Here is a 19173-nt window from a genome sequence, read left to right as displayed (position 1 = left end):
AAAAAAAAAAAAAAAAAAGAAGGTAATTCTCAATTAGACAAAAATTATTTTATACTGTATGTGTTAACAACTCCTAGCACCTTAGCAAATCTCATTATTAGTTAAAAATGAAGAACACTGATACTCCTAGTCTGCAACAGTTACAGTTACATGTTCTCTTGGTGACAAATCATTTCAATTAAACCATAATAAAAGTTTTAAAGGAAAAAAAAAAAAGAACCTAATGAGGAAATCCTTGTTTCTAGTTATATTACACATTATACATACTAAGATTTAACATCCTGTTTGTCCACCCAGTTTTTAGAATATCAGAAGGTATGATCCTAACTAAATAATAAAATACCTTAGGGTCACCGTGGCTAGACGGCTCAGTGGATAAAGGCATTTCCTATCAAACCTGACAGCCTGAGCTTGACTCTGGAGACCCAAAAGGTGGGAAGCCAGAGAACTGACTTTCACAAGTTGTCATCTGACTTCCACACACATGCACACTACAAACACACACACACACAGAGACAGACAGACAGACAGACAGACAGACACACACACACACACACACACACACACAGAAGGGGTGAGGGTTGAGGAAATTAAACAGACAGACAGACTTGAAATGTAATTTTTCAAAAGCTCTAAGAAAGGACATCATCTGCTAGGAAAATCACTACTCTCTTTTTGTTGTGGTCAACAGCTTCCAGGAGCCCCCAACCCCAGTAAACCCTAGATGAAATACTTTTCTGTTAAAGATGACCTGAACGTACTGCTAAAAAATAGACTATCCCTGAAATATCCCTGAATAGCCATTACATTCTGAGTCTAAAGTTGTTTTGTGTTGTTTTATTTTATTTTGTGTTTTGGAGACAGAGTCTCACTATGTAACTAACCCTGGGTGGTCTGGAAGTCACTATGTAGACCAGGCTAGCCAGCCTCTGTCTTTTTGAATCTAGAGATTAAAACTATGAATCACCATACCCAGATAGAAAATAAAGGCCTCTGTCATTAAGCATCTTGGAATCTCTCTCTGAAGAAAGCCAGCTACCACGTGGTACCTATAGTGACGCTCACTTACAAAGCTGTGAGGCTCTTCATTTCCACAAACTTAAGATTGAAAGTGGTTCCAATCCCAAAAGAACTTTAAAATGACCAATGAAAAAGCAGACGATTTTACTGCTGTTCCACGAGACACTAGAGCCCACACCATGTAACAATACATGAAGTTCCTTCTTGCCTACAGAAGCAGAGAAGCACACATCTGTCATCCACTCAGGGTACTGCGGCACAAACCAGGCCATCATCCCAGCTTTCAGGAGGTAGTGGAAAGTGGATCAGGAGCTCACATAAGAGTCTGAAACCAGCCTGGGGTACAACCTTAATTCACAAGTCATTCAGCTAAGTTCTGGGGTCCTCTTATTACACAAAGACTCTAAATATAACTGATTTAATCTTCCAATCTGAGAAACTGAGGCTCAATACATAACCTATGGGAATTGTCTAGAATCACATAACATTATTAAATAGCATAGCAGAACTCAAATGTTACTCTCCTGATCATTCAACAGAAATTTATAGCATACTGAGTCAAAGTTATAGATTCAAGTGTGGACACTCTTTCCCTGCATTATAAGAGCTCCCAGGCTCTCCTGCTTAGATTAAGAGAGGTAAGTACTCTTTACAAAACACTCTGTTTGCTATATGGCTTCATGAAAAATCTAGCTATACTTACAAAAAGAAAACTTAAGAAGGAAAAAACCTTTGATTTATCCAAATACGAAAACAATAAGGGGTGAATGCACCATGTCACAAATGCTATAGGGCTGTGAGAACAGTGCTAATTGCAAATGGTAAACTAACAGAGCCACTCATTTATAGTACCTGCTTTTCTACATGGAGCCTTTGAGTAGTGAACATATCAAAGTAAGTAATATACCACTAATGGCAAAATGCAGAACTCATCAAACACCAATTATAACTTTTCCTAATAAAATAAAATATTATTTTATTGAGTAAAAATTAAATTTACTAAAATGCTAATAATTCTACAATCTTAAACTGGAAGGTTGAAACAAACCAAAACGTTCAAGGCAACCTAAGCTATATACTGTACAGTGAAAAGAGAGTGGAATAAAAGAGCAAGCGGGAGCACACAAGAGAGCGAGCGTGTGAGAACACACAAGAAAGAGCAGAGCAAGTACATACACACACACACACACACACACACACACACACACACACACACACGTATGGTGAAGTGGCTTCTCTCCTTCCATCTTCACTGGATTCTGGAGATTCCACTGGGGTCATCAGGCTTGCACAGCAAGCACCATTATCTACTGAGCTCTATTGCTAGCCCTGATCTTCATACAGCTAGAGTACTTACCTCTGAAAAATAGCCTTTTATTTTACACTGATGTACGAGATCTCACTCTATGAACAATTGTGATGTACTGCCCTTACAATGTTGACATTTAGGTTGTTTTTTTACTTTTTCTATTATGAACTGTACATTTATAAGCATTCTTATACACAAATTTTGGTGAGCAAATAAATGTTTCTTTAGGAATGCGTAATATTCAGCTTTTGTGATTACTATCATATATTTTCCCAAAGAAATGGTATTTCTTTGTCATCTGACAAATATCAATATTCAAACCTTGGGTACAAGTTAACATGACGTTTCCTCCATAAACAAACGTAATTAGGCACACAGGATTACAAAGACAGGCTTGAACATAGCATCTGCCCTCTAGGCCACAGACCAGAGATACACATGGAAATAAAGGACCTGATACAGTATAGTTGATACAATGCACTGATATCCTTCACCTGATCGTCTTAATAACCACAGGAGATTAAGTTAAACCTCACCATCTCTATTGTTCCTGTGTGGAAAGGGATACCTGTGGGGTGGCTTCCCAAGATCACATAGCTGAGTCATGCATCAGAAATAGAACCTAGGCCTGCAGCCTCCTAACCCATCTCTACTACATTACTCTCAGTGGTTTACCCACAACTAAGCCCACTGGAAGCAGCCAGCAATTCTAGTAACCCTGAAACGGGAAGAGGAAGATCTAGGATTTAAGCCTGCCAAGCTCCAGAAGGACGCACCACTTAGGGGCAGGTTGTCAGGAACTAGAGGCAGAACTAAGCTTACTTCAATATTTCCTGAGAAATGATTTTAAAATGTATATTAAGAAAGAAATTGGTTAGGACTTTCTTAATAGAAAAGTTTTGTTCTAGAAACTAATTTTTTGTTGTTGTTGTTGTTTTGTTTGTTTTTCGAGACAGGGTTTCTCTGTGTAGCCTTGGCTGTCCTAGAACTCACTCTGTAGACCAGGCTGGCCTCGAACTCAGAGATCCACCTGCCTCTGCCTCCCAAGTGCTGGGATTAAAGGCGTGCACCACCACCGCCTGGCCTAGAAATTAATTTAAGAAGAAAATATAGCTTCAAACAAATATCAAGATTATATTTACAATTGCCACTAAAACGAAAACAAAACTGACACTAAATGAAGAACTGCACTAACAGTTTAGAATCCTTTCTAATCTAATTACAGTAGGCATCTTGTATCAATTCAGGTAAGTGGTGGAAATATCAAAGAGGTTTACTTGTATAACCTAGTTTTAAAATAACTATAGACTTGTGTTTTATTTTTCTGTTTGTTTTTAGTTTTCACGACAGGGTTTCTCTGTGTATCCCAGGCTGTCCTGGCACTCAAGAGATTCACCTGCCTCTTCCTTTAGAATGCTGGGATTGAAGGCATGAGCCACCATGTCTGGTAGATTTGTGTATTCCTGATGAACCTTCGATGACAAACATCAAAGTTATTCACAGGCAGTTTAAAAGATGCTATCTCATGTTCTTTTCGTGCCTAATAACTGTAGTGTTCTCTGATGGTCAGGGCCACAATGAGGGCCACCCACATGGACCCTTCTCAGCAGTCAAACTCAGACTCCTCTCTGTAATGTATCATCAGCACTATGACAATTGAATAAAGAAATACTCTGGTTAACTTCTTTTTAAAATGTAATTTATACACAAGGTGACTTAAAAGTGAGTCTAAATCTAACGGCTGAAAATAGTACAGCTCCTGGCCAGAGAGGCACTGGGAAGACTACAGCAGGTCAGGATTTTCTTTGAAAAAAATCCCTCAAAGCAATGGGAATGAATATGCCCCCACCCCTAAGCCCTCATGTTTGCTGTCTGCTGGTACACACCTAGAATATCTGGGGAAGACAGTCACCGAGGAGGCTTAAACACACCAACCTGGAAAGAGACCAGGTAAGGCAGCTATTCCCAAGCTACAGTCAAGGGTGAGCTCAGGGCTCAGAGTTCCTAGACTGGAGGCACACTGTGACCAAGGATGCTTTGTTTTTCAGGGCAAGCATTCTAAGGCTTTCAGAATCTTAATGGGGACTATGATCTTCAAAAGGTAAAAAAAATAAATAAATAAATAAATAAATAAATAAATAAGGCAAAAGATACCAATTAAAATATTTTCTGCTCAATATAGCAAATAGGATATTTTATCAGAAAACTATATTACCTATAGAATATTTTACATTCTTACATCATGGTCACATAAGGCATATTATTTGTAGCATACTATGTACAAGTAGTATCCCCCAATGACAGTATATACTAGTTTCTCCCCTTAATGTATTAAGATAGCATTTGTCTTCTACAAATGAAATGAAAACTGAGTGCTGGCTTCTGCCTAATCTGCCTGGGTGGACTTCCTAAGGAGAAGGAGCGGTAAAAGGGCACCTGTGTGCGTGTTTGACTCGCAGCCAAAAATAGTGTTTATGGAAAACTTCAGATGGAGCTCAAAGGCACTCAGCCAACAAAATCTACAGCTGTGAAACTTGGAGCTTACAAGGACCCAATCTCCAAAAGCAAAAGTGGAATTATGGGACAGACTTTGAAGCTTGTTTATGTGCAAATTTTTGCAGCAAGTAACTTTATATTTCTCTATTAAATAGTGAAAGGAAATCCCAGCCAAGTGTGGCCGCTTACTTCCCCTTGCTCTCAATAGTCACTTGTAAATGCACTTCCAGAGCAGTGGAAATAGCAGTTGAAAGTCTACCCTTAGGAGTCTCTCAACTTCTGCAGCCTAACCTCTGTTCAGCTGGTGAGCAGCCGTGAAAACACAGCCGCTGGCTGGACAACAACTAGGGAAGCTGCAGCATGTAAGAATGTCTCTGAAAAAGTACCTCAAGCAATGGGCACATGTCCTTGTCCCCACAGCCCTTGTGCTCACAGTGTACTGACAGCACACCCAGAAGCTGCCTGTCATCTCACAAGAACTAGAAAGAGTCTAGGAGTCTAGGAATCTTTAACATGGGTAAGAATACTGGCAGCCAGTCAGGCAGACGTGACAGGAGAGTAGGCAAGATACTTCAACGCCAACAAATCCTTTGTTGTTAGAAAACTATAGTGTATTTCCAGATAGTATACTGGGTTACTTTAGCTAAAATAGTAACCAATACCTTTAGGGGCAGAGATTTGGATCTAATAAAGACTAATTTACTTGTATACGGCACCTGGCATGATCATTACAATTTTAAATAAAAAGCAAATCATCAATGAGACAGCATTCATGTTCATACAAAGAAGAGATGTTTTAGATCCAACTACCTTACTATGACATATCTACTGTGCGTTTCAGGATGACGGTGGTGTATCTTCTGTGCCATTATCAATGTCACCTCAGCCAAGCTGACAGAACCAACTTACAATAATTTACATGCTCAAATGACTGTCATAGGATGCTGAGCTCCAGTCAAAGTATAACATCCATAGTCAGCCATCAGTGACCATCACTATCCATGACAAGCCTTCAAGCTGGAAGCATCCCAAAATTAGAAATACCACACAAAAGTCATTGTGTGGGTGCATGTTTGGGTACGTGTAGGTAAACTTAACGGTATCATTAACTTACTCTTATCATTTTTGTGTCACAACAGTCTGAAATAGAGTACATTATTGAAAAAGTCTGGTCTATAAGCTCAGTACTAGGGAGGCTGATGCAGGGGGATTTACATACAAGGCCACAGTAAACTATACAGTCAAAATGCCTCTTTATAAGGTAGTGGTAGTAGGGGTAGGGGGGTGTCCTAGGTTGAATGACGAGCTTTTGTTTTACCTACTATCCATGACAATGGAAGATACACTAATGTGCTGGTTTTGGGGAAGAATATCCCACTACTTGCTTTAGTGTCTTAGCTATTTTCAGTTAGGTGTTTTCCTCAATCAGCTAGAAAATGATACAAATTCCTACTTGCACATGCAGGGAATAAGTCTTATACTCAAATCTCACCTTGATTACCCTCCCTGGTTCTGAAGGTCAAAGTTACTAGCACTCTGTCTAAACTTGTATTGAAATGTCTGGCATTAATAAAACAAAGAAGGAATTAATGTATTTTTTAACTTGTGAAGGAAAGGAGAGGAATCCACAAAGTCGGATTTCCCTTCCTAAGTAGCATTAGATTGGTCTACATTCATAACTTTCCCAGCAGGCCTTTCCAAGCTCTTACTTCAAACAAACAGTGTCTTTGTTTTTCAGATCCTCTTATGTGTAACATTTGATCAAAGTTTTAAAATTGGCAGCTAACAGAGGAGAAGAAAATACTGCTCAGTAGGCATTACACAAGGCCATACTTTTCGGCTCAAGTGGAAGCTGCTACAAGCTGGACTGCTGACATCTTCCAGGTAAATACAATTTCAGAACTGAGTTACAGATCATGTACCCTGAATACTGTTTTATTCTACTTCATTACACATACCAAGACAAGACCCCTAAGGATCACTAAAACAAGCCTTAAGAAAATTCTTTCCTTCTTTCACCAGGATTTACCTTACAGAGAAGTACAAGGCATCAAGCAATTATATTCCTAGTCAAGCCTACTATACAGCTTTAAAACCAAACAAAGACCAAAGTTCTTCCTTTGCAATTAAGAATGGGGGAGGTACTGTTTCAGGTAACTAAATGACCTATACCTACTATCATAGCCATACTGATGAGGTGGGACCTGATAAGAAAACCAGAAAAATCAACTCATCAATTATGCCTAAACAGCCTTATCCAGCTAAATCCCCCCTCAAGAAATGGTGGAAAAAAGATTAGTGAAAGAGATATCTCACACTTTAACACGCAATATAAGGAGAGAGGGCTGAAAGGAAATCTTGCAGGGAATTTTATCCCTTTGAACTTTCAAATAAACTCTTAAATAAGATTATGCAAACTTACTAAAAACCGGTCCTGATTAGAGGGAAAAAATGCACCCCTTCTCCACGTCAGTTCTAGAGGCTTTCTCCAGAGTTGTTAGAGTTTGTGTTGGGTAAAAAAAGACCTCCTAACAAACCAGCATTCTTTTCCACAGGATCAGAGCTAATTGGCCCCCCTGCAGACTAAGTGACCAATCACATCAGCTTCAGCTGAAACCAGCCCTCACGGACATTATAAACCCAGGAATGTAAGCTGCAACACCAGTCCAAGACGAGAACCTACAAACCACACTGCAGGTTAGAACCACCTGGGCAAAAAGACACGCATCTGTTAGCTTCCTTAAGACCTTCTTTGGTAGGCTGACCCCACAAAAGAACCGGTGAGTACTTAAGTAACCTTCACTCTTACTCTTTCCTTTAGGGGAACAAGCAAGGAAGCTGACAGCAGATAGGAGCAGAACTAGATTGCTTACAGTAGAGCTTTAACAGACATTACCTAGAGAGCCAGAACTAAGGTTTGTTCTTTTCCTTAAATTTTAGAACTGGCAAACAGCCATGCTGAAAGCATTAGTGAAAGGTTAGCTCGCAGCTGTTTTAGTAAATACATACTAATTCTTTGTTATACTGTGTAATGAGTAGGAAAAGATCCTAGATTAAAAATTCAGTGGCTTTATAAAGAATGTGTGGGGTGGTGTAGTTGTTGTCGTTGTTGCTGTTTGGATGGAATTAGAAAAACCTCAAAATAAGCATATGGAAATAAATGCCAAAAGAATAAAGTACTATGATTTTAATTTTCTTAATCTTCAAAGAGTTGCATATCCTAATTTAAAATTTTTTAAGCAGGGGATTATCACTAACACAGATTCTGTATATAAGAAAATAAAATATGAACTACTCTCTGAGCTTACATAATGGGGTTAATACTCACATTGTTTGCCCTAATTATAGAGGCCAGGAAAGGTGCTTATGAGACTTTCAACACAGCCTTTAAAATGTTTGCATAAGGCATGAACAAACACTGTCTTCATTTAGCGTTCCTAAGTGCAGCCTCTATCTTAACTGTAGGAACAGGAATTACAGCACTCCTCTAGAAGCACAGCAACAGAAAACCAACTTTAAGAGCTACCACCTAATGAACAGAGCAACATTGTTATTTTGATGATTAATGAAGCTATCAAACTACCATTTTTAAAATAAGTACCTTTCCCATCAAACAATTTATAAATTTATAAATATTTTATAACCCCCACATAGATACACACATAAATTTTCCACTTGTCTATTCTACTTCCTGCTATGACCAGTTCATGAAAATCACACAATAACCTAAATCTAGATAAATGCATTCCAAATGCACTCATAGTTAAGTATATAGCACAAACCTGTAACCTTAGGACTTTGAAGATACAAGCCCCAACATCAGCTCAAAGACATCTGGCTATAAATACTGAGTTTGAGACCAGCCTGGACTGTTTAAGGCCAGGCTCAGAAAGAGAGGGGATGGAAGAAAGGGAGGAAGGAAGGAGGTGGCTATGCATTTGAGTGCTTGTGATAATGTAAAAATTATTTGAAAATATGTCTACCCATTAGACACTTACATTTGAAGAGGAAGGGGGAAAAATCCTATAAACATCAGAGAACAGCAATATAAAAATTTAAGGCCAGATAAGCAGACATAAAATCATACAGAAACCATCCTATAGAAAACAATTGAGAAACTAGACATAAACTTACAAACTGGCAGGTAGACTTCAAGGGATCGTATTATTTAATCTCCCTTTTAACCACATTCTTTGTTTTAATCTAATGCTATCTGGCCAGGGGACATGGTAGCTTGCCCAAAATGAGAGCTATGTACACAAGCCAGGGCCTTCCTTCAGGCCACGCTCCCTGTCCTGTACTGCACTGCGCGAACGGCAGTGACTGACTAGCTGAATGCACAAGGTAATTCACTAAGGAGCAAAATTTTACTTCTCTCAACTTCTTGCCAAAATGATCCCATCAAAAGTCAACAATGTTTCATGGGGGAAAACAAACCAAAAAACGTTTCACTGTTTTGATACTGGCCTTTTGACTCCCCTGCCAATGGTTTTTTCCATGTTATTTAGTTGCTGGAGGGGAAGGGAGAATGAAATTGTAGAAACCCTAGACAAACCATAGATAACCAACAGCAATCATAATAAAAAGACCCGAATGAAAATAATTAGTGTTGAAGGTACAATGTATGTACAGAAAGGCTCTCCTTCCAGTATGGGGTTCTACAGCCGTTGGGCTTTTAAGCAAGGGTGAGCTCGTTCTGCTTTGCCTCTGTGAGCAGGGAACCTTAGTGTACTCCACTAGGCCAATGGCTCCAAAGTCTGAACCTAATACGCATTCCTGAAAAACCAATACTCCGCTCCTGGTTCTCTGATTGTTTTGCTTTTGCTTTTTGAGACCTGGTCTCACCATGTAGCCTTGCGTGGCCTAGAGTTTGCTGTGCGGATGAGGCTGGGAGATTCTCCTGCCTCTGCTCCCGAGTTCAGGAATTAAAGGCATGTACTGCCACCCCTAGCCTCTGTAGTAGTTCTTGAACATAGCACTGTTCACAAAGGCTAACAAGAGTCAAATGCTTTAGGGATTAGCACTAACTCTAGACTTTGGTATGCTTGGGAATAATACTCAGAAACTGCTAATTTTATGATCTCAGAAAACTTATTGTCTCACTTTCATTATGAAATGGGAATAGCATAAGAAGGTATTACTATGAAAGTAAAGCATTATCAGCAACAAATGACAAAGCATTGAACCCTATTAAAGGCATTGCCTTTTAGCCTCCCTTGAATTTACAGTTTCTTGTAGAATAAAATTAAAAGTATATTAACTGATTTTGCTGTGGTTAGCCAGACAATAATAATCCAAAACCTCCGAAGCCCTCAAGTCGTCTGTTCAACGCCTTGCCTTTCTGTACACTTCAGTGGTTCCGTATGGAAAATGGAGGTAGTCATGCCTATCTCCTGAGCACAGGAGAAGATGGGGAAAGAGTGTCAAAGTACCTTCATGGTGTCTACAAAGGCTCCGTGCTTGCTTCTAAAAGAAAAGAGGCCTTTTAAAATATTTTAAGAATCTAATAAAATAAGGAGCATTAAATATGGGCTGAGGTGTGGCTTACTTGTCAGCACTTGCCAAACAACAAAAAAATACACCCAATGATTATGACAACTCAGTAGGGCAGTAAATGATACAACATGAACAGTTTTGTTTTTTAAAGTCTATCACATGAAGCTGAAATGCCCATCTGATCTAAATTGAAGAACTATCCAGTATTCAATCAGCTCTAGCTCAAATCTGAGAAAAATATGAAAGAAGAATGCCCCGGGTACCATCAACAAAGATTGCAACAGCCTCAGAACAAAAGGGAAAGTCATACATACAGAGCTGTCCAATGTCCAAATCCAGTAACACAGAAAAAGTCTACAAAACTCCAGAGTCTCAGAAAGACTAACTCATCAAAGCCGAGCAACCTCACACCACTTAAGTATCGTACAAAAGGAAGGCAGCAGCAAGGCATGATAGCACTTAGCTGTAAATTCTAGTCTTCTAGAGAGGACTGAGGCAGGAGAATCCAGAGTTCACCAGTCTGAGCTATCTAAGAAAACACAACTGGGGGAGTGCGGATGAGAGAGGAGAGCACAAAGTGGGTATGAAGCACCCTTAATGAAAACAAGGCCATCGAGTCATGATACAAAAGTCTTTATATATTTAGATATATTTATCATGTGCAAGGTTGGTCATACAGTAGATGTCTATTGATAATATAGAGAAATGCCTAACCCTTCATGAAAATTGCTCACAAGAACTGACTACACTAATATCTTTTCAAATTTCTCATCTGATCTCTTAATGTTTACTTTTGCTTATTAAGTTCTTAAAACTACTTCTTTTGGTTTACTGGTTCTCAAAGTTAGGGTTCAGTGTGAGAGCACTCACCTAGCATGCACAAGGTCTCAGGGTCCATTCCTAGCACCAGGGGCTAGTGGTATTATCTAAATACATCTAGTTGGAATGTCCTTCTTTGGTATGCAAGGGTTATACTGGGATTGAACCAAAGGCCTTATATATGTTAGAGAAGTAATTTACCAAGAATTCCAGCCAGGAATTTCTTACTTTGCCAAGATTTAATATGAACTAGGAATGTGTGTGCCCCACAGCTATCCATTCATCAGTCAGGACAGAAATAATATTATATATTATATATATTAATATTATATATCATATTATATATACCATATATATATATATAATATGATATATGATGGCAAATTTATATGACATTTTCACAAGGTTTTAAACAGGCCAATTTTAATCTAAGCCATACATTAAAATTGGGTATCTTGGGCCAGTAAGATACTGCTTAATGGGTATAGGTGATTGTTATTCACCTGATGACTGGAATTCAAAACATGATGGGGAAGAATGTTGATTCCCAGGTTGTCCTTTGCCCTTCAAAAGCAGCTGTGGAACACATGCAATACCCCACTATACACACACAAAGAATGAATGAATGATCCAATCAATAAATGAGAAAAAATGGTGTGACTCTCTAGAAGCTTAACATAATGTAAGTCTTATCCTACTGCAAAGTTTAACTTCAAAACATATGCAGCACTCAGGACCTAGATCAATGTAGTGCTTGCCTAGCATGCTCAAGGCCCAGAGCTCTGCAAGAAAACAAAATATTTGTAGACAGTTAATGCTAACTTTCCAAATGCTTTTTACTTATTTAGAGAGTAAAATATTTATGTTTTTAAAACTAGTCTTTTTAATTATATTTCATTTACTCATAATTATCAGCAAATTTTAAAAATTTATCATTTAGAAATAATATATCTAGTTAGCTCAATAAAACTTAAGGCCTAGATTTATAAAAGACAACATGTAGGTTGTTTTAGAAAGCACAAATTATAAGCCTCACCCTCTGGAATTCTATAATATATTTAGAAAACAAAGTATCAAATGGTATTTTTACCATCAATCAAGGAAAGTGTAAAAAATATCCTCACTGGGCGGTGGTGGTGCACACCTTTAATCCCAGCACTTGGGAGGCAGAGGCAAGTGGATTTATGAGTTCGAGGCCAGCCTGGTCTACAGAGTGAGTTCCAGGACAGCCAAGGCTACACAGAGAAACCCTGTCTCGGGGGAAAAAAAAATCCTAAAGTAATACATAACTATTTAACAAATGATTTGACCAGTAATTGCCCTCTCATGTAAACACTGTAAGAAAGCTTCCTAACTCATGAATGTTAACTCTAAATCAGTTAAGGGCTAACTACTTCACTCTTGTTTCAGAGAAATACAGCCTGAGATGGACAGCAGCAATTGTAAAGTTAATGCTCCTCTCCTGAGTCAAAGATACCGGAGGATGGTCACAAAAGATGGCCACAGCACACTTCAGATGGATGGTGCTCAAAGAGGTCTTGTGTATCTTCGAGATGCATGGGGAATCCTAATGGACATGCGCTGGCGCTGGATGATGCTGGTCTTTTCTGCTTCTTTTGTTGTCCATTGGCTTGTCTTTGCGGTCCTCTGGTATGCTGTAGCTGAGATGAATGGTGATCTGGAAATAGATCACGATGTCCCACCTGAAAACCACACTATCTGTGTGAAGCACATCACCAGTTTCACAGCTGCATTCTCCTTCTCTCTGGAGACACAACTTACAATTGGTTATGGTACCATGTTCCCCAGTGGTGACTGTCCAAGTGCAATCGCCTTACTTGCCATACAAATGCTCCTAGGCCTCATGCTAGAGGCTTTTATCACAGGTAATTATTTTTGTTTTTGTTTTTTAAAATATTACAAGCCTTTTATAAAGCACATAGTTGGTTAAGGCAAGTCTGTTATATTGTTACAAGTAATTTATTTTGCATTATTATAATCAGTTGATGCCAAAGAAAGAAATGAAACAATCTAGGGACAAACAATAGAAATATATAAAGAATTATGGAACTACTACATAAGAAAACAGATCATATGCCATTAGCTTGCAGGGATATACTATGCAAAACTAATAACAAAAAGCATAAAAGTAAATTCACACAGAAGTTATTTTGAGTAAGGAAATTTTGAGTAATGCAAATTTTAAGTCATGTTACCTGACGTAAATCTGGCTTTTTTGTTTATAATTTATTTTATGTGAATTGGTGTTTTGCCTACATATATGACTGTGTGAGGGTGTCAGATCTGGAGTTACAGACAGTTGTGAGTTGGCATGTGGGTACAGGGAATGAACTCAGGTCCTCTGGAAAAATCAGTCAATGCTCCCAACTGCTGAGTCATCTCACTAGCCCCATAGCTCACTTTTTATCTTTTTCTTATGATACAACCTTCTCCTCCGAGATCACCTATTAAACATGTACTCAATACAAGGAAGCCCACAGCAACATACTCAGCACCAATTTTTAAAGTTACAGATACACACAAAATGCAATGTGAATATGGCCATAAATATTCACTTATATGTCTGATAACCTATAGTACTCCATAGGATTAGTTCTTTTTATGTAACACACAATTTTAAGAAGCGCACACTAATAGACTAATAGAAGATAAGCCCTGAGCATCATGGAAGATGACCCAACATGCTACCAACTGGCTCTGCATCATGTAACAAATCACTTAACTTCTATGAGAATATCCACATTGACTCAGCTCTTAGATAAATTTAAGATAACCTATGTATTTAGATGGAAACATGTTTAAATTTTTGTGCTAACCCCTAACTAAATTTTCCATTTCCTTCAATTATGAAGTTATACGCAAATATGCATGTGATTATACATATTAACTTAGATGGATTAGATAGATGGATTTACTGATAGACAAATGATGGACAAACTGATGGAAGGATAGATTGAGATCTTCACACTACCTGTAATATAAGCACTTACGATATAATTATGGGGTCTGTAAAAATGATTCAGTGGATAAGAGAGCACTTGTTTCTCTTTTATAGAGGACCTAGGTTTGGATCCCAAAACTCATGTGGCAGCTTACAACAATGCCTGGCCTCCTCAGGCACTGGACACACATATGATGAATATGCATACATTCAAGGAAAACATCATATACATAAAATAATTAAAAAAAGAAAAATCTGCAATTGTTATAATGATTGCCATATGCCTCACCAGCCTGCCAACAGGCTCTGTGCCACAAGACTGCTTAAGAAATCCTCCTCTACATCTTGTGGGTGGACACAAGTGTTTACATAAAAGAGACACTGAATCACCTTATGGCCGGTTTTCCCAAAAACTAGCTTCTAGAAGTTTTAGGGTTAAAAATTCTTTACTGTATCTCCCCTTCTTGCAGCCTCTCCTCTTAAAACCACCCTCCTCTCATGTACTCTTCATTCCAACCTGAGTTACACAGCAGGATCCACGCTTGGTTCTTACTTTGTAACTTACAAGATAAAGTTTTACATTTCTTCATGACAAATCAAATTTTTCTTATCCATTTTGAAATCATGGAGTTTCTTTTGTTGTTGTTGTTGGCTCTTAATAGAATAAATATACACACATTATTTTTTAAAGTATGATTACCCTAAATTATAATGGGATGGATTTCTTACTCAGTGGATGTGAGAAATATGTAACTACTTGACATACTTTTCTCATTCAAAAAATGTATTGAGATTTAAAGTTTTCTCTTCCAAAAAAAAAAAATAGAACAAAAACATTTCAATGGTTTTTAATTCAGGTGCCTTTGTGGCGAAGATTGCACGGCCAAAAAATAGAGCTTTCTCAATTCGATTCACTGACTTAGCAGTTGTAGCTCACAAAGATGGCAAACCTAACCTTATCTTCCAAGTGGCCAACACCCGGCCCAGCCCTCTGACCAGTGTTCGGGTCTCTGCTGTACTCTATCAGGAAAGAGAAAACAGTGAACTCTACCAGACCAGTGTGGACTTCCATCTTGACGGCATCAGTTCTGAGGAATGTCCATTCTTCATCTTCCCGCTAACCTATTACCATACTATCACACTATCAAGTCCTCTAGCTACCCTGCTCCAACATGAGACTCCTCCACACTTTGAATTAGTTGTGTTCCTCTCAGCAATGCAAGAAGGCACTGGGGAAATCTGCCAAAGGAGGACATCCTACCTGCCCTCTGAGATAATGTTACATCACCGATTTGCGGCTCTAATGACTCGAGGTTCCAAAGGTGAGTATCAAGTCAAGATGGAGAATTTTGACAAGACTGTTCCTGAACATCCAACTCCTGTGGTCTCTAAGAGTCCACACAGGACTGACCTAGATATTCATATCAATGGACAAAGCATTGACAATTTTCAGATTGCTGAAACAGGGCTGACAGAATAAGACTCATCTACACCATCCTACTTCTTAATGTATTAAATATATGCAGCCAGCTATACAGCTATTTTCCTTCACTGTATCTCATGTTTCCTTGTTCTCAGTGCTGATTATATCACAGTAATCATGTCTATGCCCACAAAAAAGAAAATGGCTAAGCTAACTATACACATCCCTGAAAACAAAACAGTCTAGTTACCTATTTATATCAGTGGTAATCTGCTCTTGTCAAGGCAACTCAATCTGATAGTTATCCATGCAAGCAAACCTGCAAAGATGTAGGCATGGTATCAGAATGAAGATAGACTGGACAGTGATGGCGCACAGAACAACTCTAAGAAAATCACCTCTCATTTTCATCTGTAAACTGAAACAACAGTCTAGTTTCAAACCTAGCTCCCTGGGTAGAGAGCTGATTTCACAATATTTAGTGAACATCCTTGTACAACTTTTTATTTTTTCAAGACTGCAAACACCATTCCTTTGATTCTTTAAACTACAAAACTGGGGTAAGTATTATCTCAATTTCTAACAGCTAGAAACAAAAGTACAAAGGAAAAGTAACAATATGGATTTATAGAGAATCCCAAAAGCATTTGAATACAACATTCAAATACATGTATGTGTATATTCATGTATTTGTGGTAGAAAATTCAGAACAAATAAGAAAAGTTCTGGCCCAGACAGAACTTGCAGGGTGGCATTTCTGGCAAAGAGATACAAAACTATATGTTTCTACCTATTTTAAAATCTTACTTGCATAACACTCAAGTAGTAATCTAAAAGCTAATTGCCTCTCATTTGAGCGGCTTCCACCCTGAGTAAAAGATTATCTTCATACTCATGACCCTCTCAATGACATAAACGAGTCCTACAAACTTTCTAAATACAAATATGTATCTAAGTTTTTATAAATAAAGGCCTTAATTAAATATATAACTCAACTAGGAAAAAATCTCCAATAGATAAAGCAAAAAATTAGGTAACAAAGTATTTTCAAAACCAAATTCCTGTTTCCAACATCAAATAGTTTTTTCTATAAACACAAAATGAGTGTTTATTCACCAGTAGGAGGCTGGACTAGATGATCTCTATTATTTCATTCCAAGTCTAATATTCCATGAAAATTATGCTTTCTCTGTCTGTTTTTATTTTATATATACTAAGATGAACCCCTTTTTTATATCCAGCTTAAAATACTTCTTTAAATAATTTCCATTTCAATTAAAAAACTGAGCTGAGCTGTCCTTCAGCAAAACAAAAACAAAAAAGAAATTACACTATCAAGTTTCAAAGAGATCTGCATGGTTTCTCTTCCTTCCCTTATTCGGAATTAAATGGGATAAGTAACAGATTAACTTTCACTGCAGTCGATGAGCTGGCACAATCATCCTGAAATATAGACTATGTAACAGTAAATGTTACAGACAGCAGCAAGTCACATTTTTCTACTCTTTGACAGAAAGATAAGAAAAACAAAAACAGGACTGGTGAGGTGGTTCAGCAGGTGGGAGCACTGACTGCTCTTCCGAAGGTCCTGAGTTCAGGTCCTGACAACCACATGGTGGCTCACAACTATCTGTTCAGCTACAGTGTACCCAATCATAAAATAAATAAATAAATCTTTTAAAAAAAGGAAAAAAAAAGAAAAATAAAAACAAAAAAAAAAGTTCAAGTGCCCTAAGAATGGCAATAGCAGAAGACTATTAAGAACAGAGAACTTTTTTATTATAAAATTTGATTATTGAAAAATGGAGGCATACAATCTTCCATGGCAGGCAGACCAACTTAAGACTGCTGATAAAGAGCAGAAATTCCTATTAACGACATTAACCTGATCTGTGAAAATAAACTGTATATGAAACTCCTCTGAATGCTCCTTCCTAAAGAACACTTACACAGATTTCAATTTTAATCAAGCTGTCTGAGGAGACCGTGAATACATTAAGAGACTTGAAACCTAAATCTCTCTACAAGCTTCATGTTTTCCAATTAAATCAGATAAATATGCTTCTGTAATTACTAGTCAGACAAAATATGACATCTGAAAATTAAGTACAACTTCTTCACCACACACCAAAAGCAAATGTTTAGTTGGTAGGGGTTGGAGAGATGGCACTGTGGTTATAAGAGCTGCTCTTTCACAGGGCCCTAGTTTGATTCCCAGTATCCACATGGCAGTTCACAATCAGCTCTTTAATTCCAGTTTCAGGTGATCTGAACTCTCTGGCCTCCACAGGCAATAGGCACATATATGGTGCACAGAAATTCATGCAGGCAAAACATTCATATATATGAAATAAAAACTTTTATAAGAAATGTAATCCAAAATCACTATTCAAAACCAGAAAGATTCTGGGAATATTGTCTGTAATTCTTTCATTTATTTCAAAGACTCATAGTTCCTAGGATTAGGTTTTCTGCAGAGAGACCATTAACCCCTCAGGAATATGGAATAGAAATGGAAGAAAGGAGGAGATCATTAAGAACTAATATACTCAACAACGAAGACCATTCAACAGCCAAAGCCACTCTGGGAAACCATTAACAACACATGACAGTTTTAACAAACTGAAAACAAGCAGTTACCAAAAATCTTCAGCTTAGATTTATGCTTGAAAAGTATATACTACTAGATGCCAGGGAAAAAATCTGTGACAACAATATCATCAATGTCTTCATACCAAGTACTTCACACCAAAGGCATATTGTACCTTGCAATCCAACCTGACAGGTATCCACGCCAGTGAATTTACCAGGAGTTCTGTGCTACTTCCAGACACTTCACATATGATTCACAATGTGTCATACTTGGTTGGCTGAGCCTACTGATGTCATGAGGATTATTTGTATTTAATGATAAATTTCATTGCACTCTCACAAAAGCATACTACAAGATGATCACAGGAACCTTATCTCTCCTCTGCAGCAATCAATTCCTTTTGAATAGAACTTATAAACTAATGATACAGGCCTTTTTCCACCTATTTATTCTCCCACTGACATCCACAGGGGTAAGCCATGATTCTTACCCAGAAGATTGTAATTCTACCCATTTATCTTCACGTGTGCTAGGTCTGTGGCTCAATGCCAGACCACTGTCCTAGTCTCCACAAGGTCCTGAGGTTTGATCTCATCCCACCCTCACCCAACTACCATCATATCTAAATAAATAAACAAATAAAGAAACAAACAAATAAATAAATAATATAGTATGACTTTTCTCTAACTTTAAAAGGAACAAGTTGAGGCTGGGAAGATGACTCAGTGGGTAAGAGTACCTACTATATATAAGCACAAGGACCTAAGTTCAATCTTACACTCCATGTAAAGAAGAAAGAGATATATATCTCCATGTACCTGTAACCCCAGAACCAGGCAGGACAAGAAACAGGAAAAGACGACTCTAGGAACTTGCTGGCTAGCCAGTCTGACCACAATCGCAGGCTCAGTAACAAACTTTGTCTCAGAGTTCTTATGCATTCACCTTTTCTCTTTTGTTGTTGTTGTGTTGGGGTGTGGGAGGTCTGGGGGAGACTAGGCTAGGGCTGGACTTAAAAGTGATCTGTCAGCCGCTTTCTCTCCAATTGCTATGAT

At 38.0% G+C, this 19173-nt stretch overlaps 2 protein-coding genes across 13 annotated transcripts in view; one reads left to right on the top strand and one right to left on the bottom strand.

Annotated features, from left to right (window-relative positions):
• Kcnj13 (potassium inwardly rectifying channel subfamily J member 13) overlaps nucleotides 1–15658 on the top strand; it is a 17886-nt gene extending 2228 nt beyond the window's left edge. For 5 of the 8 annotated variants that reach the window (XM_031368297.1, XM_031368303.1, XM_031368302.1 and 2 more), the window contains 7 exons: nucleotides 4378–4430; nucleotides 5667–5902; nucleotides 6564–6709; nucleotides 6848–6978; nucleotides 7381–7605; nucleotides 12551–13026; nucleotides 14960–15658. In XM_031368297.1, the coding sequence (XP_031224157.1) occupies nucleotides 12567–13026; nucleotides 14960–15582 (1083 nt within the window). In that variant the 5' untranslated portion in view covers nucleotides 4378–4430; nucleotides 5667–5902; nucleotides 6564–6709; ... (1 more) ...; nucleotides 7381–7605; nucleotides 12551–12566 and the 3' untranslated portion in view covers nucleotides 15583–15658. Of the gene's footprint in view, nucleotides 1–1021; nucleotides 1659–4040; nucleotides 4280–4377; nucleotides 4431–5666; nucleotides 5903–6563; nucleotides 6710–6847; nucleotides 6979–7380; nucleotides 7606–7646; nucleotides 7741–12550; nucleotides 13027–14959 lie in introns of those variants that run through there. The other 3 variants (XM_031368300.1, XM_031368304.1, XM_031368301.1) reach the window with 3 other exon arrangements.
• The window catches only part of Gigyf2 (GRB10 interacting GYF protein 2), a 127107-nt gene that overhangs the window by 46772 nt on the left and 61162 nt on the right, over nucleotides 1–19173 (bottom strand). The gene's annotated exons all lie outside the window — the stretch shown is intronic.

Source organism: Mastomys coucha, unplaced genomic scaffold (genome assembly GCF_008632895.1).
Source record: "Mastomys coucha isolate ucsf_1 unplaced genomic scaffold, UCSF_Mcou_1 pScaffold14, whole genome shotgun sequence".
Lineage (NCBI taxonomy): Eukaryota > Metazoa > Chordata > Mammalia > Rodentia > Muridae > Mastomys > Mastomys coucha.
The sequence above is the reverse complement of the archived record's forward strand: the minus strand, read 5'-3'. Positions and strand labels throughout refer to the sequence as shown.